The sequence below is a fragment of the Pangasianodon hypophthalmus genome, chromosome 10 (assembly GCF_027358585.1).
Source record: "Pangasianodon hypophthalmus isolate fPanHyp1 chromosome 10, fPanHyp1.pri, whole genome shotgun sequence".
Classification (NCBI taxonomy): domain Eukaryota; kingdom Metazoa; phylum Chordata; class Actinopteri; order Siluriformes; family Pangasiidae; genus Pangasianodon; species Pangasianodon hypophthalmus.
The window spans coordinates 24,108,659-24,132,466 of record NC_069719.1 but is presented as its reverse complement, the minus strand read 5'-3'; the positions used below and the strand labels follow the sequence as shown (position 1 = coordinate 24,132,466).

At 39.2% G+C, this 23,808-nt stretch overlaps 1 protein-coding gene across 1 annotated transcript; it reads right to left on the bottom strand.

Annotated features, from left to right (window-relative positions):
• Positions 1-483: 483 nt before the first annotated feature.
• LOC113534170 (TOG array regulator of axonemal microtubules protein 1) lies at positions 484-22,462 on the bottom strand. Its single transcript, XM_026926805.3, has 22 exons — positions 20,377-22,462; positions 15,709-15,772; positions 13,380-13,511; positions 12,943-13,203; positions 11,447-11,685; positions 10,950-11,179; positions 10,643-10,731; positions 10,369-10,539; positions 9,590-9,655; positions 9,289-9,458; positions 8,259-8,406; positions 7,941-8,168; positions 7,562-7,679; positions 6,926-7,031; positions 6,351-6,586; positions 4,927-5,085; positions 4,681-4,807; positions 4,416-4,528; positions 4,125-4,296; positions 3,637-3,856; positions 2,652-2,738; positions 484-1,647 (listed from the first exon to the last, which is right to left on the bottom strand). Exons 1-22 carry the CDS (start codon positions 21,409-21,411, stop codon positions 1,388-1,390), a joined length of 4,431 nt encoding a protein of 1,476 aa, XP_026782606.3. The 5' UTR covers positions 21,412-22,462; the 3' UTR covers positions 484-1,387.
• Positions 22,463-23,808: the final 1,346 nt, after the last annotated feature.

The following is a 23,808-nucleotide window of genomic DNA, read 5'->3' as shown; positions in this document are numbered from 1 at the left end:
CTGATTGGTTGAGCCCGTTTCTGTTGTAACTGGTCAGAGTAACATTGAAATTAGCAAAAAAGTCTCACAACTTGATTAGTTGATGCAGATACAGTGAACAAATACACATCTGAATGTTATGACAAGCTGATAATTTCTACATGGGCTTCAAAGGCATGATGTGTAAATGCACATGCAGCGATCCACAAACAAATGCAGGCGGGTCCACATTTTTGTCTGCGAAAAAATTTTTTTTTGCATCTCATTTCATTTTTGTGGAACTCACATTACAAATTATGCAACAAAATTGCCCCATACTAAAGCCACTCTGACGGCAATATATGCAAGAGACCTTTTTTGGGTCAAAGCCTCTCTTTTTTTTAACTTCTTACCACATGCATGTATAGAAACCATGAAATCATTAAGGTTTACTGAAATAAAACATTTTATTATATAGATCAATCTTTGTCATACACCATGTTGAGAAACATGTTCAATATAAATTAACATTAGATCTCCAAAAAGGTATTTAAAGACTGGCACTATACTGAATTACAGACCTGGGCATAAATTCATGTGTAGACTAGAAATATATCTAATAGTTTGAAACTAGCTTTCATCAAATGTTTTGTTTTGCCTGTTACCATCCACCAAAAATATGGCTGCTTACATCCAGAGTTCATTTCTGTATACATCAAAATATATTTTTGTACTAGAAATATATATTTTATTCTAGTATTTTATTTAATATATATATTCTTTTCACTCCACCTCTATATTTGGTCATGCAAAAAGAGTAGGACAGGTCCGGCGTATCAGTTAATAAGTCATTATAGAGTTTTCATCTATACACACGACACATTACATACTGCAATATAATATAGCATACATGAAGCTAATACTGTGCCATTACACTTCATAGCTATACAATACAAAAGTGTTTGTAAATCATAAATGCACAAAAGGTTTAAAACAACCATTTAAGACTCCTCATAGAAAAGTCACATGACACAAAAATTACATTCTGCATCGTTGCCTCAGGATATGTCGACATTTTGTAAAACTCACAAAGAGAAGAAGAACTGCAACAATCACAGAACAATATATACCTAAAGTCACCATGACAAAAGTTATCATGATAGTGTTACTAATTCAAAGTGCCAAAGGAGCAGAGCTCCTGGGAATCTTTAACCTGATAGACAATAAGCTAAACTCTATATTCCTTTAGTTCAGGATTTTTTTTTTTTAAGGACTCATAGCATTTCTGCGCATTCAAAGTGATAAAAGTTTGATTCTTTTTTTTTATTTATTTATTTTAAAGTGCAGGCACTGTGAGAAATGTGCGAACATCTCTATTTTCAAGTAGTTTGTCAGCTGGGGTAAGTTTTAATGCGGAGGTTTACAGATCTCAGAGGGGTGTGAGGGTCTGCAGAATCTCATTCAGGCTCTTGAAGATGTTGGAAGGCTGTGAAGCAGCTTGATTTAGCAGCATCGGGCCCATGTGAGCGTGCAGCGCTTGGCACAGGTTGGTGGTGGCTCCTCTCATGGTGCCGCTCCTGCCGTGGACCGTGCCGCTCTTGCAGGAGGAGCCCAGGAGGTGCCAAAGCAGAGGGAGTGCTTTCTGCTCAACCAGCTGTGGCTTGCGAGGGTACAGTTCTCTGACCAGCTCTAAGAAACAGACAAATCAGAGTGCACAAAATATGCAAATAATGTAGTTTTATAGAACATAGTCATGGGGGAAAAAATTACAGTCTGAATGGCTAACGAAGAAAATAAATAAATAAATAAATCAAGGTGCTGGAATGGCCAAAGTCAAAAAGTCAAAGTCCAGACCTCAGTGGCAGGCTATTAAAAGAGCTGTGCATAAACAAATGCCCTCAAAACATCAATGAACTGAAGGAATGTTGTAAAAAAGAGTCGGCCAAAATTTCTCCAAAACGATGAATGACTGATAAACTCCTACAGAAACCGGTTACTTCAAGTTATTGTTCCTAAAGGTGGTTCTACATGTTACTGAATTACAGGGTGTACTTATTTTTTTCCCACCTGATTTCTGAATGTTTGCTTACTTTTTGGAAAAAATGACTACATACTGAAATCTGTTGTTGTCCTCACCTGAGGTTATTTGTTTCTTTAAAGAAGTTGGTGAGGACCGCAAAATTGTTATTTAGGCCCTAATAAATAAAAACCTAGAATTGAAGGAGAGTGTACTTTCTTTTTCTCATGACTGTATTTCATGCTTTATATCAAGCTGATTTATTAATATGGTATTGCAACAGCTAATAGCTATTACAAATATAAATACAACCAAGTTAAATTACTCAACACCTTCCTTCATACATACTGAACTGTTTTTTTTTTGTTGTTGTTGTTTTCTTAGAAATTTCTCAGAAATGTCTCCTTAGATCATAAAACATTTGTCAATACAAGCAACTGTATTGTTTATTATAGTTATTTTTTGAAAATGCCTTGGTAAGTAATATAAATAGCTATAACTAACACTGATGTTCCAGAGAGCGCTGCCAAGCAAAACGTACTGAATGAGCAACATGGGGATAAGAAGACTTCTGTCAGAACATGAGCGTGGTGTTTGTTGCCACACATCACAGTCGACACAAACCTGTGGAACATACAGAACTCTTCTCCAGGCCCTATGAGCATCGTGGACATACCTGCAACTCTATCAACAAGGTCCAATTTAGCCTTCCCACTGAGAAACTGTGCCTTTGTGCAAAATGGCTGAAGAAGTAGGGTGTTGTCTGAAAAATAAATGACCAAAGAGTTTATCTGTATACATATGACAATGTGTTTCTCAGAAACTTGCTTTGCAGTATAAACAAAATGAACTGCACTTCATACACGTGAATCACGCTTTCAGATGGGTTCCTTTTCAAATGACAGAACTGGCAGAAGTATAAAGCTCCACTATCTCGCTGTGCATCCCTACAAAATCCTACAGCAGTGTAACAGTAAGAAGAAAAGAACCTAATATCAGTCTATTTTTAAAAAGATCTACTCTATTCTAAACTTCAGTGACCTAAAAAGCCTAAAATATGAGACCGTGTATATTTGAATTTTGGAGAAAATATGTATATTTTTATACCACAGCACTACTGAATTCTTGAATCTAATTAGTCTGAAGATGTTGATTACTTTTCTATAACAGCAGCTCTGACAGTTTTGCCGATTGGAATTGAAATCTCTGATTTATATTAATGCGCACGTTCTAATACGTTATTCGTTTCTATAGTAACAGTTCATTTCCAGGAACGGGTATGCAGGACATTCTGTATAATCTAAGCCTAATAATAAATGGATTTTAAAAAATGTGTCTTTATTTAACAATGAAGAGTGTATAATCATTGATATAGTGAAATTTCCCATAAGGAGACATTTATTTAAAATGCAGTAGAAGAAGTACAAAGCTGCTTTTTTTTTTTTTTTTGTCTTAACTTCAAGAGGAGGGGAAAAAAAGAGGCTGGTGAGGAAATGACTGTTTATGCTCTAAGTGATAACATGAACTACCTTGTCTGGCAGATGTTCCTCAAAGTTATATGTAACTATAAACTGATTAAAGTATGACATGTTGCATTCTTTACATGTTGCACTGCATTGCATTCGTGTAGACCTCAAAGTGCAGGAGGGAAAGGAACCCACCAAGGTTAATGATCAGAGCATGTATGGCACCCGTTGCAGCCGTGTAGATGCTGTTATTCTTCGAGTTGAGGTGGTTGTCCACTACAGCTGGGACAAGGATATAAACCACTTGGGCCAAGTTGTCTTTAAGTAATGTGATTATCTTCTGTAAGGCCTCCAACGCATAAAGGTTCACTTTGCTGTTTGACTCCTGCAGCCGTTCTTTAAAAGCATCAAAGACCTGGGTGAAAGACAGAAACAGTCTGAGACACCTATGCTATCCACAGTTTTTCACTTTATGATATAAAAAGTATTAAGTAGCTTTTGGCTACTGGCCCACAAAAACCCTGAGCTGCCACCTGTATCCATCACACAAATCTTCCATTTGGAAACCCCTGAGCTTTTAAATCATTTTATTCTCCCAATTTATTCTCTGTTATACAGATCACTTCTTAAAGCTGCTAAAAGCACAAAAAAAAAAAAAAATCAAAGCTGTCTGAATAAATTACCGGGAACATGTTGCCCATGACCATATATGGGTTTTCCTCACAGTCAGCCACCAGCTGATCGATGCCCTTGATGCGCTCCCGGAAGTCTTTTGAAGCCAGCAGGGCTTTGAGCTGCTTGACATACTCTGTCTTGTCTGCGATGCTGTGGAACTGAGCTTTACTGTTGTCTTTGCTGAAATACAGGACAAAATTGAAAAACACTGGAATCAACCTACTGGACCTGAAAAACCAAATGAAGTCAAAACTAATGAAAACCAAAGATTTTATACTGGCCAACATTTAGAAATTTACCTGCTGGAAAACTGAGGTTCGCGAGTGAGAGACGAGGCACGCACCATTCCACCGCCTGATATGGAACGCCTGCCTCGAGCTGAAGGAGTGTCCTGAGGCATCTCACCCAGTCCCTAAAGATCATTATTATTAATCAATCTCCCACTGCTGTGACGTGCTAATGTTATTACACAACCTTAAAAAGCAACCAAATAAACGAGAGCTCTGATGTCAACAGACGAACAGATCTACTGTAGACAATCATGCACTTAAACAGAATTGACACCTTGGTCTTCAGAGTGACAACGGTGTCCCTGATGGTCGCCAGGTCTTTGGCAGGGATGTACTTTTCCACCATTTTATCAAAGTCACGGTGAGACGACAAGAACAGCAGCATTTGCCGGCCAAAATATCTGAGAGAAATGATATGCCAAAAATCATGGGCTGACCTCAAAACGATTTAAGTTTTTAGACTAATCCGTAATAGATTATGAGCTGGGTGACAAATAAATGTTGTAAAGACAGTGCTGACCTGGTTTCTTGTGAAGAGTCTTGCGCCAGCTTGGAGACAGCAGGTAAGATTCGGTCAGTGAGATCTTTAGTTCCAGACAATAAGCGCCCAGTGCCGATTTTCTCGACCAGAGAAGTCAAGTGCTGAGCAGTGCACTTCCTTACGACTGCGTTTAAGTGACTGTTGGTAACAGAAACCAGGAAAGAAAAGGAAATTTAAAAGTCTCACAAAAGAATGTGAATCTTTTAATATATAGCTAATATAATTTTATTTAGGGTAAATGAAGAAAAATCTTAATGGTATTAAGCAAACTGTCTAAAGTGGGTACCAGGTCTGTCTCCAAGATACAGTTCATATTATACACTATGCAGCCAAATGTTTGTGGACACCAGCCCATCACACCGATAGGTGCTCTTTGAACATCCCATTCCAGATTTAGTCCCCGTTTTTGATGTTTTAATAACCTCCACTCTTCAGCGAAGGCTTTCCACTAGATTTTGGAGTATGGCTGTGGGAATTTGCCCAGTCAGCATTCCAGTTCATCCCAAAGGTGTTCAGTGGGGTTGAGGTCAGGGGTCTGTGCAGAACACAAAAGCTCTTCAACTCCAAACTTGGTAAACCATGTCTTCACTTTGTGCACAAGGGCACTGGGCCCCTTACTTTCGGTGAAGTGAAACTGCAATGCTACAGTCTACAAAGACATCCTATACAATTGTGAGCTTCTAAATTTGTGAACCCAGTTTGGGAAAGGCTCACATATGGGTGTGATGGTCAGGTGTCCATAGTGCTACACTACTGCTACACACAGACACATGGTCATCTCACAGGGGTGTAAAGGATTTAAGTCCAGTACCAAACAATTAAATGGATATCCTTCCAGTTACAGTGCTGTGATCTTCATTTACAGTGACAGAGACTGAATGACTGGAGCTGTTTATTCTACACCTAAATTTGTACAATTACCGAGTTAACTATAACATCTGAAACCCAAAGTGACACAGAAACGTTGACAAAACTGCTAAAAATACAGAGCTGTTATATGACCACAGCATGACGCCAAATCACATGTCAGACAAAAGCAAAGACACCAGAGTCAAGTAACATCTTGTACTACAAAAAAGTGTAACCACAAAATTGGAGACTTGGTAATGGAAAGTTTTGCGTGAAGTCGCAAACATGATGGGTTATATAGAGTCAAAACTGTGTTTAGCAAGAAAAGCCTATAAGGAGTAGAGTCTTCCTTTTTCTCTGGCTGACTGCCATATCACTTGTCTTCTAGGTAATCTGTAATAATAAAATATAGATTTTAAAGTGTATAATAAAGTGAACATATAATCTGCTTGCATGGGACACCCCAGTAACACCACGCCTAGATCAGAATATAAACCAGTCCTGATTACAACAGCCAGAGATTAGTGGTATTTCAACAGCTTCTTGAAACTTACCAGAGTCCTCCAGTGAGGAGGGCGTTCATGCTGCGTGTAGGTGTGCAGTTCTGCACCATGCTGTCCAGTGCTGCATCCACATCCTGTCTAATGAAAGCATTGGACTCTCCTGCTTTGTGTAGCAGAACTTTGGCTGTTGCTTCCAGCTCCTGGTCCATTCCCTTCTGCAGGCCAGAGTACAGCTCTCCTAAAGTCACCACAGCAATGCGGGACACTCCAGAGCGCAGATTCCGAACCTGCAGCACAGAAAATCTTTTGATTAATACAATTTATATGATCACAGTAGCAATACATGATAGATATTTACAAGTGGGCCAATGGCTAATATTTATTACATCAGTGAATAAAAATGCGTTTCAGAGACTTTTTAAGCTCCTCTAACATCATCTTGTCCTATGCTGCTCTCTGCATCAGAATATTGCCAGAGGCAGCTTTTCTTCATTCGGACGTAGGGCATAATGACTACCTAAATTCTGATTTCAGAATTTGAATACTAGCGTCTCCGATGGTTAGCCGGGAACTCAACTACGCATGCACACCTGTGGTACAAAGTGAGAAGCAAAGGAGTGGCTTACCTCTTGAATGAGAGCAAGGCAGACATCATGAAGCTTACTACTAAGCACATCGGAGTGATACCGTGCCAAACAGCGTAGGAAAATGAGCCCCTCGATTTTTTTCTCCCTGTAGGAAGAGACAGGATTTATATTGCTACACTGGGAATCGTAACTAACACTGTTTAGTTAGGAAAGGTTGAGGGAAAGGAAAGACATCATTAATTCAGATATAGGCAGAATACTTTTATAGTTGACAGGTATTTGTGTATATTTTCATTTTCACTTCACAATGCCAAACAAACTGCACTTTCCTTAATTTCATTCAGTGAAAATGACAAACAGAATATAATGGAAAAGATGCACTATATGGCCAAAAGTTTGTGGACATATGATCCTCACACATTTTAGCATAATATCAGACATTTTAGATGTAAAGCTCCATCTCATGTGCAGATGTCCTGAGCAAATCCTGCGCATGAGCATATCAACAATGAAACTGTCAGTCCGTCTGTCAGTCAAGTGTTTGCAAGACAGCTGTACAATGCTGAACTGAAGCCTTCTCAGACCAGAGTTGGGCAACCCAGTTTTAAAGAAACAGACGTATTTACTGAATGAGATGTATACTAGGTTAACACTTTCTAAAGGTGCTGGACTCACCAGTCATCTGAGTTAAGCAGTCTGAAGCTCTGAGTGAGGGCAAGCTCTGGCCTGGAGAATGGCCGCAACTCCACCTGCTCGTTGGGATCCTTCTTTAGGGTAATGGGCATGATTTCATCTAAACACAAAGTACGGATGACAAATATTCTTACATGGACTTGTTCCTGTTCATAAAAAATATTCATAACAATAATACATTAATATAATATTCAAAATATGATTTAAAAACCTGCTGAAAAGGATATCATTATATGGTCAAGTAAATACAATATCAATGGAAATATAACATTAGAAAAATCAGATCTGCACAATATTTGCTTTTTAAATGCACAAGTTGCAAAAAATCAGCAAAGACCTTTTAGATAGGCTGAAGCATTACCAGAGCTGTTGGAGAGAGATGGCTGTGCTCTGGTCAGACTGGGAGCTCTTCTTCGCCGAGGCAGTGTGTGTCTGCTAGGGAGGCCTGTAGGGGGGCTCGGCTGATGATGGGGACTGAAACATTTTTGTGGGTTTTGGGGTCCCTGTGCACTTGTAGGGCTGGTGGGTGATTCCCTTGTGAGGGTTTCAGTCTTACTGGAGGGTAAAACGCTACCGTTCAGCTGCAACTCTGAGAACAGGAGGGAAATTACGGCGACTCCAGAATTTCTGCTAGTCAACACAAGCATGACGAAGAGCATTCGGCGAGTCAAACTCTTACCTTTCAGAGATGCTGCTTCATCTGAGGCCAGCTCAGCTGTTCCATGTCTAAGGCTCTGCCTCATTCGCGGCGTAGGCTGGGCTTCTTGCTGTTCTAACCAATGTTGGCGCATCTTATCCCTTGCAAACTTGGACAGCTTCACCTTCTCCTGTAATTACAAGTTTGAAATGTCTAGGAATAGTAATAAAAGGCTATTGGACTTGCGGTGTAATCTGGAAGAACAGACAAAGGACAAAATGGAACAAAAGATACCCTCACCATTTTATTTTATTTTCCTTTTCTTTTACTATACACAAATATTTAAAGGGTATTAAGATTGGGTGATATTAATAATTTGTTATTGTCACTCTGAAAAAATACTTTGCTGAGTCTTTGCTGACATACAACTGGACAGAAGCATAGTTTAGTTACGTATATTAACATCATAGGCTGCTACATGCCTTATGTATTTCCTGTTTTCACAAGAAAAGTGTGCCATAAATTTTAACTCTGTACACCAGTGTCTGTTTAGAGAATTAATGAATTAACGGATAAACTGAAAACCTGAAATAACAGAAAACAAAATGACTAAAAAAAATTAGCTCATGAGAAAATACTATTTTATGTATTTCTCAAGAACTATATGCTGTATAATTGTGAAATTGTAAATGGCCAATTAATTAAATACCAAAAAAGCTCTAACTTGTTAACATATGTTGGAAGTGTATGCCGTTCAGGTCTGGGTGGAAAAAATGTTCAAAATCTGTATACAAGACAAAACCGGAACAGAAATGACATTACACATATGAATGAAAATATGTAAATCAAAATCTGTAAAATTATAGCCATTTCCTTAAAAGGCTTTATACAAGCAAAATTTTATGCTAGGCATTAATCAAGCAAAATGTTATGCTAACTAATCAAACCCGTTTAATTCAGGGTGATGAAAAACATTGGTAAATCCATCAGTTGGGATCAAGCCTAGAGCGAATGCTGAGAATCAGTGAATGTGGAATTTTTAATATTGCTTGACCAAGAAAGGTTCTCTCACCGTTGCATCATCAGGTTCAGGGCTGTCAGCAGAATCGACCTGACTTCCAGAGACAGCATGGCCATATACTCCAGCTGGTGGCTCCCATGAGGCTTTGTTTATGGACTCATCCTGCTCAGGACATGCTGCCACTTCGGGACGGCTCGGAAGAACCATGGAGCCAAAAACTCCTGCCACAGGGGGGAAAACATTTCCATTTTTAGAGTCAAAAGTCAAAAGCAAAGGCATCTTTATAAAATTCACAATAAACACTTTAAATTTGTAGGATTTTTCTTTACAATAGCAGACAGGTTGCACTAACCTCTTCCAACTACTCCCTCAGACATGTCGCTAACAGCAGAGGCCTTCGTGCTGTGTATCTGAGATCCTGAAAGACAAAGAGACAGTGATAAATACTACTGCTGATTATATTTCATCGCTTGATGATACACTTAAAGAGAGTAAGAAGAACAAACAGAGAGCAAAGTTTCTAACAAAAAGTCATTTCCAGATCTCTCTGTTGCCTAGGAAACAAATTCTAATTATGACCCCTTCTCTTAACGTCTTATAAGAGACAGGGGCACGGCTGAGCAGCTCTGCTCCAGCAGGAGGTAAAGCTAATATCTAAGACAGATAAATGCAAATAAAAGCATAGAAAGCGCAAATCAGGTATCTTTAAAGTTATACACAGAGTATATAATAGGTCTAGGGCTCCAAAGTGGAGCAACAGAAAAGTGTTTGCCTTATCGTTACAAGCTCGAAGAGAGACTCTAACAAGTAGCGAGTGTCTGTGAGTGTGTTCAACTCTAATGTGTTCAGCTGCTATGTGATGTTGCCCAAGCAACATGTAGTGGCTGGATGTAGAGGCTGGATTCAGGTGTCTCAGAGGAAGTACATGCTAAACTTTACCCTCCCCAGTCAGTAGCTGTTGCTGTGTGATAGGCAAGAGCTAGCTAGTGGGTGGGACTTGGCAAATGAAAAAACTAAGGGGAAATGTGGCTAAAAATCCCAAATTCCATTAAAAAACATACATATATTCTAGATCTACAAACACATTTATTTAAAATACATACTGCACCTAGAACATAGAGAGTAATTCACCTTTAGCGGGTCTTAAAGCTCTGAGCGGCTCACGACCTGCAGGTCTAACATGCGGAGGTGAAGACGCTTCTCTTGGCTTCTCTTCCGCTGCTGCTCCGTTAGAATAAGATACTCTCTGACCAACAACGCTGACACTCACATCAGAAAGAAGCTTTTCCTGCTGTTGGACACCTGAAGATACATTACACACAGATCTGAAATGTGTACACACTTAACACATTCTACACAGTGGACATGTCGAGTGTCTTTGGCGAGCTGCTGTATGTAGATATACCTTGAGGACTTGCTTCCATGGAGGAAGGAGTTTTCTTTTTCCCAGACGGCACTCTAGCGATACGTGTTTTTGTTGTCGAGTTCCCAGGGCTGTAGTGATGAATTTAAGAATGAGACAATAAGCTTTTTAAACTGGTGTTCCAATTATTCAGTACTGATGTTGTATACTGTATATAATTGCATATAAGATATCAGTATCTGTATGGAAGCCGTATTTGTAACTTATGTGTCTGGATAAGGTTTCATTAACAGCAAAAGGGTATCTTCAAACTAATATGTACAAACAAAGATAAATGATAAATTAGCACCTGCTCTTGGTGCCATTGATGGTGGGAGTGGTAGGAGAATAGAGGCTGGACAAGCTGCTCTCACTCACTGGGCTTGTCACAGACGGAGAGGTCTGAGAGGACGAGTCGAGGTTTGGCTCGAGTTTAACGGCCGAGTCCGGACTGTCTGGATCCGGCTCTGAGCCGCTCATGCTCGCCTTTGCCCTCTTCTTAGCTGCGCTGTTACGCAAGGAGCGCAGCGAGCTCATCATCTGCAAAAATACACAATGAGCCCAATAAATCCAATCCAAATGCCTACACTCATTTGATGTGGTCAAACAGAAGTGTACAAAACAAATCTGTAACTGAGCAAGTGATTAAAATAAGGGACAGGCTTTGCATGAGGCAACAATACTTGTAAACTACCATTATAATGCTACCATAAACAGGAATTTATAGCTGTGTTAACAGTATTTGGATGATAAATCAGAAATATAAGGTGCTTCCTAGAACGTAAATATACAGTTTTGCCCACCCACCTCCTCCTTGTCCACTGGCTCCTCATCCGGTTCCTGCAGGCTCATGACAGTCAGGTCGAGGTGGAGATTCCTGCTACGCTGATCTCTCTGGTTCCCTGCATCCTGTACAGACAGCTGTGTGATGGGGGTGATGGGTGGAGAAGACCTGACTGCGTTCAGAGCCTGAGGGAACGATGAGGAGGACGCGACACTAGTCCGGGAAGTGTGCAATGGAGAACACCTGGTGGAGCCAGCCTCACCTGCATCGAGGATTTCCATCCATCAGATGATCAAGCATGAGCAAAAAAAAAAAAAAAAAAAAACACCAGTCAGGAAATCCATTTATTCATCATTTATGAATGACAGTTATGGTTATGGTTGCATCCAGTGTTCTAATGATAAATATATTAATATAAAACCCTAGACAACATTGTTTGAGTTCACCAAATGTACCATTAGAAAGTAGTTTTCAAGGGATTGAAAGGTAAAATCCATTATAAAGGAAGAAATCTATGTTGCAGACATTTCTTCTCAACAAAGGGATATTGCAGTACCCAGGTGTTATTACCCAAAAAACACCCAAGGCACCCAAACAGACAGCTTTGTATATAGGCTTGTAACTTTAAAAAAAAGTGGCCAAAAATGCTAGAGTACTAACGAGCAGCCAGGACTTATGGATTTGAGGACACCCACAATATTACGATTAAAATGATCCCCTTAGCCTCCTTTATAAAATCATTTGATTGTCTAAAATCATTTGAAAGCTCTGGCAACCTTTTTCAGCCATTGGACAAACGGGAAAAAAGCTGAGAAATGAATTCAATGTTGCTGAAAATTCTTTAATAATTTCGTTCACTCTTAAACAGGTAGATCACATTACATTACATTCATTTCCCGTGGCACATAAGGGCAGATCAAAGGTGATCTTTAGATTTATAGAGACATCCATTTTTAATCTAAAAAAAAAAAAAAGAGCTGAGAGTTATGAGGTCAAAGGGGCCTTCCATTATCAGCGCCTTCATGTCTGTGCAAGGAATGCTGTCCTTAGAATTATCAAAAGTTTATCATGACATTGTCATTTTAACGGACAGAATGGCAACAATTTCACACTTTGCTTTTCTTTTATGCATCAGTCATGCGTCTTTACCTTCTTAACTGTTAAGCCTTGGCCTTTTCTGTATTCTTTGTGTTTTCTGCAGTAAACAGTATCACATATTACTAGGCCTTTTCATTTGAACTAATTCACCTTCTATATGAGGGGTTCTTTATGTACCTGACTACACACAAACATATCAGTACAGAATGTGCAGGGTTTATCATTTATCATTGAGTGTAACTGTACATTCAGAGGTTTTAATGCCAATTTAGTGTGTATTTGTGGCTTCTCCTAACAGATATATGCAATTTCTGTAATATCAACTACTGTAATATACTGACACTGAAATATATTTAAAATAACAATATCATATTTTACAGGTATGTGAGAATTTGACTCCAATTTTCTATAACGTCCTCACCATTGTTATTCCTCCATGGACTGGGCTCCCTCCGTCGTGGGCTCATCTCTCGATTGTTGGGCCATGTGTTGGACATGGAGAGCGTGGAGTCAGCATGGCATCTGCGAGACAGTGTGGGAGTTAACTGGACCCCTGGCAGAGTGGCCAGAGGGTAGGAGGGCAGCAGAAAGGAGCCAGGGGGAGTGGGATTGGACGGAAGAGAAAAAGTACGCTCCACATTGGAGTTTCCAGACCCTGGCAGCCGACACGTCCTGGGAACACCTGCAATGGAGCGCGCATACAATGGTATGAATCATGCAAGAAATCAAGACAATTCTATAAATTTTTTCCAGTGCATAATCACTGAACTCCAATGCTATCTGGGACCACCCCAATATTTTACATAGTGTCTTAAACCAAATCAAAACAAGTTGAGTAAATTGTAATCAGTGAGTCACCTCTCTCAGCATCGCTGGAGCCGGCTGCTTTGAAAATGTCCGGGTTTGAGTCTAGGCTGCCGCTTCGGCGAAGTCTGACTGCGCTTTCTCTCCTCTGGCCAGAAGAGTGTGACTGAAGTGGTTCTGCTAATCCTAAATCGCATAAGAGAGAAGAATCTGTTTGCATTACCGTGTGTAACTAAAATACTACAGAATTTTCAGATCCGAATAAATGTGTTATCACTTAAGGATCAGCAGTCTATTCAAACAAAGAAGCTAGTTTTGATCCATGCCAGACACTGGAATGAGGAGTGTAAATCTCAGGGCGCAGTGGTGGCGCAGTGGTGGCTCAGCGCTGTAATGTATATGTGACAAATAAAGGCTGTTTCTGCTTCTTCAGCCATGGTTTGATTTCTGTACTCCACCATGTAACACACACACTTTTCATTCAGACTTCTGGTTTATTTTAAATGGAATCTGGGATTATTCTTGGGGTCTCACAGTGTGGGGGTGCTTTAGTGCCTTCATCACCCCAACCCTGAGGCACAAAGACTCCTTCATAAAGTTCCTTATTGCCCACGTGGACGAGCGACATGTAAAAACTGCTGTATGACTAACACTATTCATGACAATCAAACTCAAAATATTTGCCAACTAGTACATGTTTATTTGAAACTTGCCTACTTCTTTGTATATCATATTAGTCTACCTATATTTTATGTCATTTGTAATTTTTTTTTTTTTATTAAATGAATGTCATTGGGCTTGTTTTAAAGAACTCTCTGGAAGCATTTTAAGAAAAGTTCTACACAAGAAAATCCACCCACAAATCAGTTGCATCAGCTGAGCACAAGCCTGAATATGGATCTTTTGAACTTAGGTCAGCGACTCTGAATACAACCCAGTGGTTTTTCAATTTGGGGAAATGATATATATATAAACTTAATCTCACAATTGCAAACTGCACTTAATGGAAATATAGCCCTTGCCTCAAAAGCATCTTGAGTGAAGTTCACAAGCTGGTTAAATCCCACCAGAGTGGTTTTATGGGTTCAGTTCATATTGATTGTACTACTGTGCATTCACTGTTGTTACTAGCTCAGTTAAATGTATACTTAAAAAGAGACAAAATCATCGACTGTGTTTCAGTTGTACAGACTTGCATCCTAACACAGGCACAGCTCAACAAAAGTGCCAACTGAGTGTTTCTGAAGTGCATGTGGGTGGTCATGGTGCTCCACTCACAAATTCAACAATGAACAATGATATGAATTCAGTTCATTTTAGATTGAATTCATGTTTAGATTATTTCCCACGTGGTTCAAAAAGTCCTATGTAGTCTTTAGGCTTCGGCATAGCTTTACGATTATTTCTAAGATCCTGAGTTTTATCATAAAAGGCTCTCTAAACAGCACAGAACGGCACAAACTGTAATGCTCTGGGAGAACTGGCATGCACCAACCCACAATCACCAAAACAAAACAGAATGAAACAGCCTGTTCATGAAAGAGACCAATGCAGTGATGGGGTGATGTGATAGATGAAGCAGAGTTAACTGTTACCACCCCAAAGTTTATTTTTCAATAACAGTACATTCTTAAATGTTTTATTCCTTTTATTTCACAGCAATTAGCCACCCATTACAAATTTCAATTTACTATGCCATATTTTTAAGCATTTAAAGCATAACAAATCACTTACATTATAACAGCAAGAAACAGGCGTTCCTTCAACAGTCTGTCTCTTGAAGTTAACACAAACACAGCTTGCCACATTACCAAAAAAAACAAAAAGCACCTCTGTCCTGATGATTCTCTCGTGGTGGCATTGACTTACTGACACTGGAGACTCCTTCCATAAATGTTAAATGAACATCTCCTTAAAGATAACTTCATTTTTTTTTTTAAATAACGCCACATTTTTTTAAGTCTGTTTATTACTAGGCTTAGATTATGTTGAGGCTCGACATTACCTCCAGTCACCCTTAACTAGCTTTCACAGTCAATATTGCCCTGCTCCAACTCAACAAAACTGAAGAAGGATGTGATAATCATGGGTTAGCAAGGTGTTAACAAGCTGATATGCATTAGAGCAGGAGAAAATAATGAACCTGGCAACACCATGGCCTTGAAACAGTGGACTGGGACTGAAGAACGCTTAGCCAAGTGTTAACTACTTGTCATGGGGTTAAGCTTGAAGATGTGTCATCACTCATTTAAAAACACATCACCAGCTCTGATTTAAAAAAAAAAAAAAAAAAAAAAAAAAAATTGTGGTTGATGCGGAAAAAGAGAGACAAAGAAATAAAGAGACTAAAAGGATGAAAACTTCCAGAAAGGTATTGACTTACCAGACTGGGTGACACAAGTTTCCTGATTCAGTCTCATGGAGGTAGTGAGATCTTCAAGACTTGACTAAAGCAACAAAAAAAATATTTAGTTAGCCCATCTTTCAAAGATTACGCAGGATCACCACTATTTTTTGTGGTGCTGTTTTGCTGTGAAAGAAATGAACGATCATGTGCACTATGTATGTCCGAAGTTATGTGAACACCTGACCATCACAACCATATGTGAGTCTTCCCCAAACTATTGCCACAAAGTTGGAAGCACATAATTGTATATGATGTCTTTGTGTGCTGAAAGATTACAATTTCCGTTCACTGGAATTAAGAAGCCCAAAACTGTTCCAGCATGAAGCACAAAGCAAGATCCATGAAGGAATAGGCTGATGTGGAAGAACTCGGGTGTCCTGCACAGAGCCCTGACCTCAACCCCACTGAACACTTTTGGGATGAGATAGAACCCCGACTACTCTGCTGAACATCAGTGCCTGACCTCACTAACACTCTTGTGGCTGAATGGACACAAATCCCCACAGCCACGCTCCAAAATCTAGTGGAAAGCCTTCCCAGAAGAGTATTATAACAGCAAAGAGGGACTAAATCTGGAATGGGATGTTCAACAAGCACATGTGGGTGTGATGGTCAGGTGTCCACAACCTTTTGGCCATAAAGTGAATTTACTGAGCAATTATAAATAAACTTGGAGCAATACATTATGTTCCCTTTCCACTAACCAGCCAGCAACACAGACATAGTTGTTAGCTACATTCTTGTGCCTAACAACTGGAGAGAGAAGACTTTTTAACTTCCTTCACCATTCAAAACCAAGAACTGCAGTGGTGTTGCCAAGAAACGACGTGATATAAACAGATCCTTCATGAAGGCAGAAATGGCTTAGACATATACACTTGATTAATATGGACTACAATATAGCTTACAATATATCAGTTTTAACTGATAAATTAATTATTTTGTTTAAAATATGTGTGTGTGTGTATATATATATATATATATATATATATATATATATATATATATATATATATATATATGAATGTATACACACACACACTGCAAAAAATCATGCAGCTACAGGTCAAGAGCTATAGGTGTTCCTATTAAAGTGGACGGTGAGTGTATATAACAAATGTAGCAAGCTCAGTGCAGGTTAGAGGAAAGCAGTTTGGATTTAAAAGAGAGAAAGATAATTCCTTTTACAATTCTTTATAAATTTGTTTAGAGTGTACCGCTGTTAAATCAGAACCGCACACTCTCACCCTGTTTGCAACTGAAACACATCAAGTGTAATTCAGCTGTACTAATCTTTATGCATTATACTTTAAAATCTCCAACAGCTGGGGAAAAAAAAAAAGGCCAGGTTGGTATATGCATAAAAATGTGTATTGTATTGTACAGATATACACTCAACTCCAATATTACTCAAATATACAAATATTACTCAATATTTCTTTTAACAAAAGTATTTTCTCTCAAAAACATGTCAACATTGACTCAGAACTACATACTTGAAATAAAATGCAAACAAACTGGCATGCCTTGACAAATTCCAGCTATTATTAATTGCTCTGTCACGAGGAATTCTGAGATTTGAGGAGCCACACTAGGTGGAAAGTAAGAAACATTTCCCCAACGGCTCAATAGCTTAATTAGACTCCACTGCAGTCACCATCGCAGGGAGCACTGCGATTCTCTATCAACACTGCTGCCTTGAGAACAAGAAGAAAAGCTCTTCCTCTCTTCCGTTACCAGGAGCCGCTTGGATTTAATCAGTTAAGAACAACTGTATAATTTTGTCAGGTATTTTTTTTAAACATAGCTACACCATTACGGGAAGAGGTAGCTCAGTGGTGGAGATATTGGACTTCTGATCGGAAGGCTGTGAGTTCAGAGCCCAGCACCGACAAGTTGCCATTGCTGGGCCCTTGAGCAAGGCCCTTAACCCTCAAACGCTCACTTGCATAAATGAGAGAACTGTAAGTTGCTCTAGAAAAGGGTGTCTGCTGAATGCCATAAATGTAACCTCTAATTATATACATACATGCTTTTATGTAACTAGAATGCACAACAGACCCAAATCTATACAAATTGTGTGTTAGTTGGTAAGAAATGATATCAGTTTACACTGTGTGTATGAGGCATACATGAGCTACCATTAAACAAACTATGACAGTTAGAGGAAACAGTGTATATAAAGATTAGTCAAATAGCTATATTTATTTTGAATAAAATCTTGTTATTCAATTCAATTTTATTTGTATAGTGCTTTCAACAATGGACACTGTCACAAAGCAGCTTTATAGAAATAAATGGATTCACAAAAAATATATTGTAAATATGTGAATTTATCCCTAAATTCACATATTTATTTATGTTATGATTTGTTATGGATAAATGATTCAAGAAAACATCTTTTTAACAGACTTCTTGAATTCCCTCTTTCTGACAATGAGAGCTAAAACAAAATTTAAAAAGTGAACAAATCCTTCATGGCGATTGTTTTTAATTCAGGCTAAATGAAATGCTATACTGAACGAGAACCTGAATCTGGGCTAAATACAATCAGGCACACTTCCAGCACATTTGACCTTAAACAAGTGGCTTAGACTCATGTGCCTGTGTACTAAGAACTAAGGATCACATCCGCTTCAGGGAATCTAAAGGTAATTTATTTCCTCCTAATAACGTAATCACTGTGGTAATGATCCATGTTGTGGCCTTTGCCAAAGCCCTTGGAGCTCGGCTCAGGTATCATGAAGCACGCTGAGGTGAACAAAATATGTTGGAGCCTTTTAGTGGCGTTGTGGGGAGCCTGTAACCAGATCACTGCACTGTCTCTCTCTTCTCTCTCTGTGATCGATGACCCTTTCGGAGCAATCTTTTCTCGTTCTTAGCAGCTGTTAACAATCCTGGCAACATGGCAACTAGATTCCATGAGTCAGCACATTGTATGGTCAGGAGCACTCAGATATGGAAGAAACGCTTAACAAAACTAAGGGTGGAGCTGTAGGAGCCGTATGAAACTATGGGTGAAATGATAAGGAAAATTCACTGGCTGAGAACTGTACAATCTAATATCACGGATTTTCAGTATTTCACTTGTACTACAAATGCAATGCAAAGCATGACACGTTTTTTTTTCAGTGGAAAGTAGGCCATGTGGTTTTTGGTCTTTTTTTTTTTTTGGTTTTGTAGTATATTTAAAGGTAACTGCTTCAGCAACAACAGACATGCTTTTTGTGTAATGTTAATCTTGAATTATTTCAGATTTTATTTCACTGACATACCACCAAAAGCCTTAAACATTACCATGGATCAACAGTTTGGTCATTCAAAATTTTCATCAAATTATAGTTTGCTCATTTTAACATAACAGTTATCTTATCTTTGGACGTTTTGATTTAATCTGCACGTAATCTCAGATTAAAAGAAGCCATAAATGCAATAAAGCTCTATTCCCAACACCTCTAAATTTGGTAGAAACACTCAGCAGGATCATCTGACACCCACCATTTGGCCAAAGTGTCACCTCCAGCTGATGCATCTCTCACACTCTCACACTGACACACACACACACACACACCTTTGATTAGGCCACTAATCCAATTAGACAATATGCTGAGAGCTCACATACGCCTATAAAAACAAATCAGCAGTAGTTTTACACTAATTTCAGTCTACAGATAAAGCTCTTAACAGGAGAGACAGGCACATGATTCAGGCACATGATTCATGAAATGGCAGACAATTTCCAACCCTGAGATCTAATTTGCAGATGAATATCTCGGAACGAACAGACACGAGTCTGCACAGAAACTCATAACGCTGAAATATCACAGACCTGCCAACATACGCTAGAGTTAATTATGTGGATTGGTGTATTGTATGTCATGCAAAAATATCCGCTAGGGAATTCAGACCATTGTTCTGTGCCTCTACGTTTCATCAACATATTTTCCTGTACATTAAAACAAATCAGTACTGGCTTAACAATTTGCTTTTCTACTTGGCTGCTACAGAATTTCCCTCTTTTCAGTTTCTTTCCTACTTATTATTAGTCAGTCTTAAACATTTTTACAAAGTAGGCTAAAGTCACTCACATTGCACGAGAAAGCAGAGTGAGGTAAAGCATCATATATTAAACGTTATTAAAGACTCAGATTTTTGGGACATTGACTTACAGATGAAAAATCTAACAGGTTAGACTGATTGTGGTAGATTTTGCTGATGGCAGTTTTCATTTTGTTTACTTGTTTGATAGCCGTCACTGTTGTTAGTGATGTCAGGTTTTATTTGGTTTCTAGGGTCAAAATGTAATGCCTGAGCAAAGCTCTACTTGAACACTCAAGTGTGCTCAATTATCGTCGCTCGAAAACATTAATTACTGCCATTTCCGCAACTTACAACTTAATGAGCCACCCACTGCCGCCAGCTAAAGGGGGGCAGCCGTGAACACAGATCAAGCTTCTGTGTGGAAAGCACCAGTGTGGGAACCTTTTGTACCTATATGCATAAATCTGGCCACCTAACAGAGAAATATAACCTTTGAAAAAGGCATTCCAAGTTTCTATTTCTTTGGACACCAACTATCATCTTTATTAAGTGTCGAACCTTTCTTCTAAATTGTTTTAAAAAAGGCACGAGCTAATCCCTCACCTTATCGGACAACTTTCCATTCAATCCACTGCAGGGCTCCTGATTTCCTGCAGACGGAAGGCTCGATCTCTCCCAGGGTAGCTTGTTTTTGCCCTTGCCGGCACTCACTATCCTCCTCTGTAACGGCATCTCGTCAGTCAGGGATCCAAGGCTGCTGTAAGCACTCAGCCCTTCTGAGTCCACATCCGTCCTGTGACTCCTCGCGCTGTTCGCTCTCCCTCCATTAAGGATCCAGTCCAGATCGGCTCCGGAGCCGAACTGGGGCGTGCGCCGCTGGCCAGGTTTGGGGATAACCAGCGCGTATTCCACTGTACCATCCGCAGATAGCCGAGGAAGGATGTGCCTGGCCCTTCGTGCCTGTACGGCAGCCATAAGGCCCTCAGCTTCACCGGTGAGCTCCACCCTGTCTATAGCCTTCATGATCGGCTGCTTCTTGCCTGTGTCAAGGCAGTAATCGAAAACGGCGAAGAGCTCCAGGGCTGCGTGTCGAACCCTCTTCTTGCTGTCTGCAAGATAAGGAGCAACCAGAAAACACAGATGCGGGATGTTGAAGTCTTTCCTGGGGTGCGCGAGCATGGCAGCTGTAATGATGTTGAGAACATCCTCTCTTACTCTTGAGTTTTTGTGTTTCAGGTGCCCCGTTACAAGGTCCAGAACTTTCTGTGGCCCTACGATCCTCATGAGCTGCCGAAAAATGTTCATGTATTCGTTCCGTGGAACGGTGCGCGTGTCTCCCAGGGTTTTGAGAGCCACGTGCACGATCTGTTTGTAATATCGGTCCACATCGTAGTCCAGCTTTTGAACAAGGAGGTTCAGGACCTGTAAAGTGCCATATAAGACTTTAAAGTTGGTGTCATCCAGGAGTTTGTGTAAAAAGTAGATGAATTCCACAATACTGTCAAAGGAAACCGCTTTCAAGTCCAGCTCGGACAGGATGGTTTTCAGCTCTTCTACCCCATTTGTTCGATTCTGGTAGTTCTCATGATCCAGGAGTTGTTCGTGTAACTCCAGAGGTATTAATCCATAAATCATCATTGACTGTTCTCGTCAGAGTCTGGCCAAGGCCAAGCTTACTGACAGACTGCAGGTTGTTTCTAAGCGCCTATGTATTTGTTGAGATTTTAGAAAGCTCATCTTGTCAAGGGCTGTGTGATTCCAGATTTCTCAAAGTGGTCACTAAGAAAGAGGTCTGATGCGAGAGCATGGGAAAATGTCACACTATTAAAAAAACAAAAAAAAAATAAATACAAAAATAACCACAGACTCAAGTCAAACTGCTGAAAAAAGCCAGATATATCATTAATACCCTGACCAAATACAACTGAGGGGGAAGTAAAGGAACAAAAACACTACACACTGACATTTTGCCAGAGTTGTGGCAAAACAAGTAAACATACAATTAGGTAAATATGTCTTCTAAAAAAAAACCTGTAGCTTTGCCAGCTTTAGTGATAAAAACCCAAAGTTAAGGCACTGGTTAGCACATTTCAACATGAACAAACTCAACCTGCTAGTCATTTTAACCTGGTTAGCTAGCCAACTGTGTCATGGTTAAGTCTATCCAGGAGCAAACCTAACCTAGCTCGGAGAAAGGAAGAAAAATAACTGCCATGTGAACCGCTTAACATTGTTTCTGGCAAGAGTTTGGCTAGCTATGTTGCCAAGCCTACAACACTCATCACAACAACACATTTATAACATTTAAAAAAAAAAACACACAGCCTCTTTTTACAGGACAAGCAGCTAGTTAGGGCTAGTCGTCAGTTCAGCGTGCTGGGAGTCTAACTTGCACACAAACACACACACAAACACACTACAGAGTTCAGGCATCACATTCCAGCGTTGCTATGAATTAGCATCATTACAAAAAAAGCGCAGTCCGCAGCTACAATCAGCACACAAGGCGTTTCACTCCACACTCGAGGTGCTCAAGCTTCCAGACTTGCAGCTTGGAGTTTTATTCGCGGGTCCGAGGCTGATTTTCACGACGCTCCTGCCGCCGCTGCTGCTGCTGCTGCTGTGTTTGGAATCAAAATGGCGCAGCATGTCACAAACCAACTGCTTCCATGGTGACGCCAAGTCTTGGCAGCGCGAGCGCTCAGCTGCTGCAAAGAACTATGGGATTTGTATGAAGCTCTGGGATTTCATTTAAGCCCATAAATGGCATGTGAACTAAAAATGTAAGTAAGTAAGTAAGTAAATAAATAAATATATAAGCAGGTAAATAAATAAAAACAAACAAACAGGTAAATAAATAAATAGGTGAAAAAATAAGTGAACAAATACATGAATGAATGAATGAATGAATGAACAGACATGTAAATAAATAAATACATAAATAAATAAGTGAACAAATACATGAATAGATAGATAGATAGATAGATAGATAGATAGATAGATAGATAGATAGATTGATGAATGAATGAATCAACAAGTGAACAAATACATGAATGAATGAATGAATGAATTAATCAACAGACATGTAAATAAATAAATAAATACATAAATAAATACGTGAACAAATACATGAATGAATGAATGAATGAATGAATGAATGAATGAAAAGACATGTAAGTAAATAAATACATAAATACATAAATAAATAAGTGAACAAATACATGAATAGATAGATAGATAGATAGATAGATAGATAGATAGATAGATTGATTGATTAATGAATGAATGAATCAATAAGTGAACAAATACCTGAATGAATGAATGAATGAATGAATGAATGAATGAATCAACAGACATGTAAATAAATAAATAAATACATACATAAATAAATACGTGAACAAATACATGAATAGATAGATAGATAGATAGACAGACAGATAAACGTGTTGTCTTTAAATCTACATTCCTGCCTTTAAATGTACACTCACTGTCCAATTTAGTCTGGAGTATACAGTCAGGTCCATAAGTATTTAGACAGTGACACAATTTTCATAATTTCGCCTCTATATACCACCACAATGGATCTGAAATGAAGCAGTCAAGAGGTAATCACTGAAGTGTAGACTCTCAGCTTTAATTCAAGGGGTTTAACAAAAATATTGCATTAACCGTTTAGGAATTACAGTCATTTTTTTCAGAGTCCCTCCATTTTCACAGGCTCTAAAGTAACTGGACAAACTAACAATCATAAATATTAGGATTATTTTTAATACTTGGATGCAAATTCTTTGCAGTCATTGACCGCCTGAAGTCTGGAAGCCATGGATTTCATGAAATGCTGAGTTTCCTCCCATGAGATGCCAGGCCTTTTCTGCAGCCGCCTTCAGTTGCTGCTTTTTGTGGGTCTTTCTGCCTTCAGTTTGGTCTTCAGAAAGTGAAAGGCAGCTCAAATGGGTTGAGGTGACTGACTCGGCCATTTAAGAACATTGCATTTCTTTGCCTTAAGAAGCTCTTGGGTTGCTTTCGTGGTACATT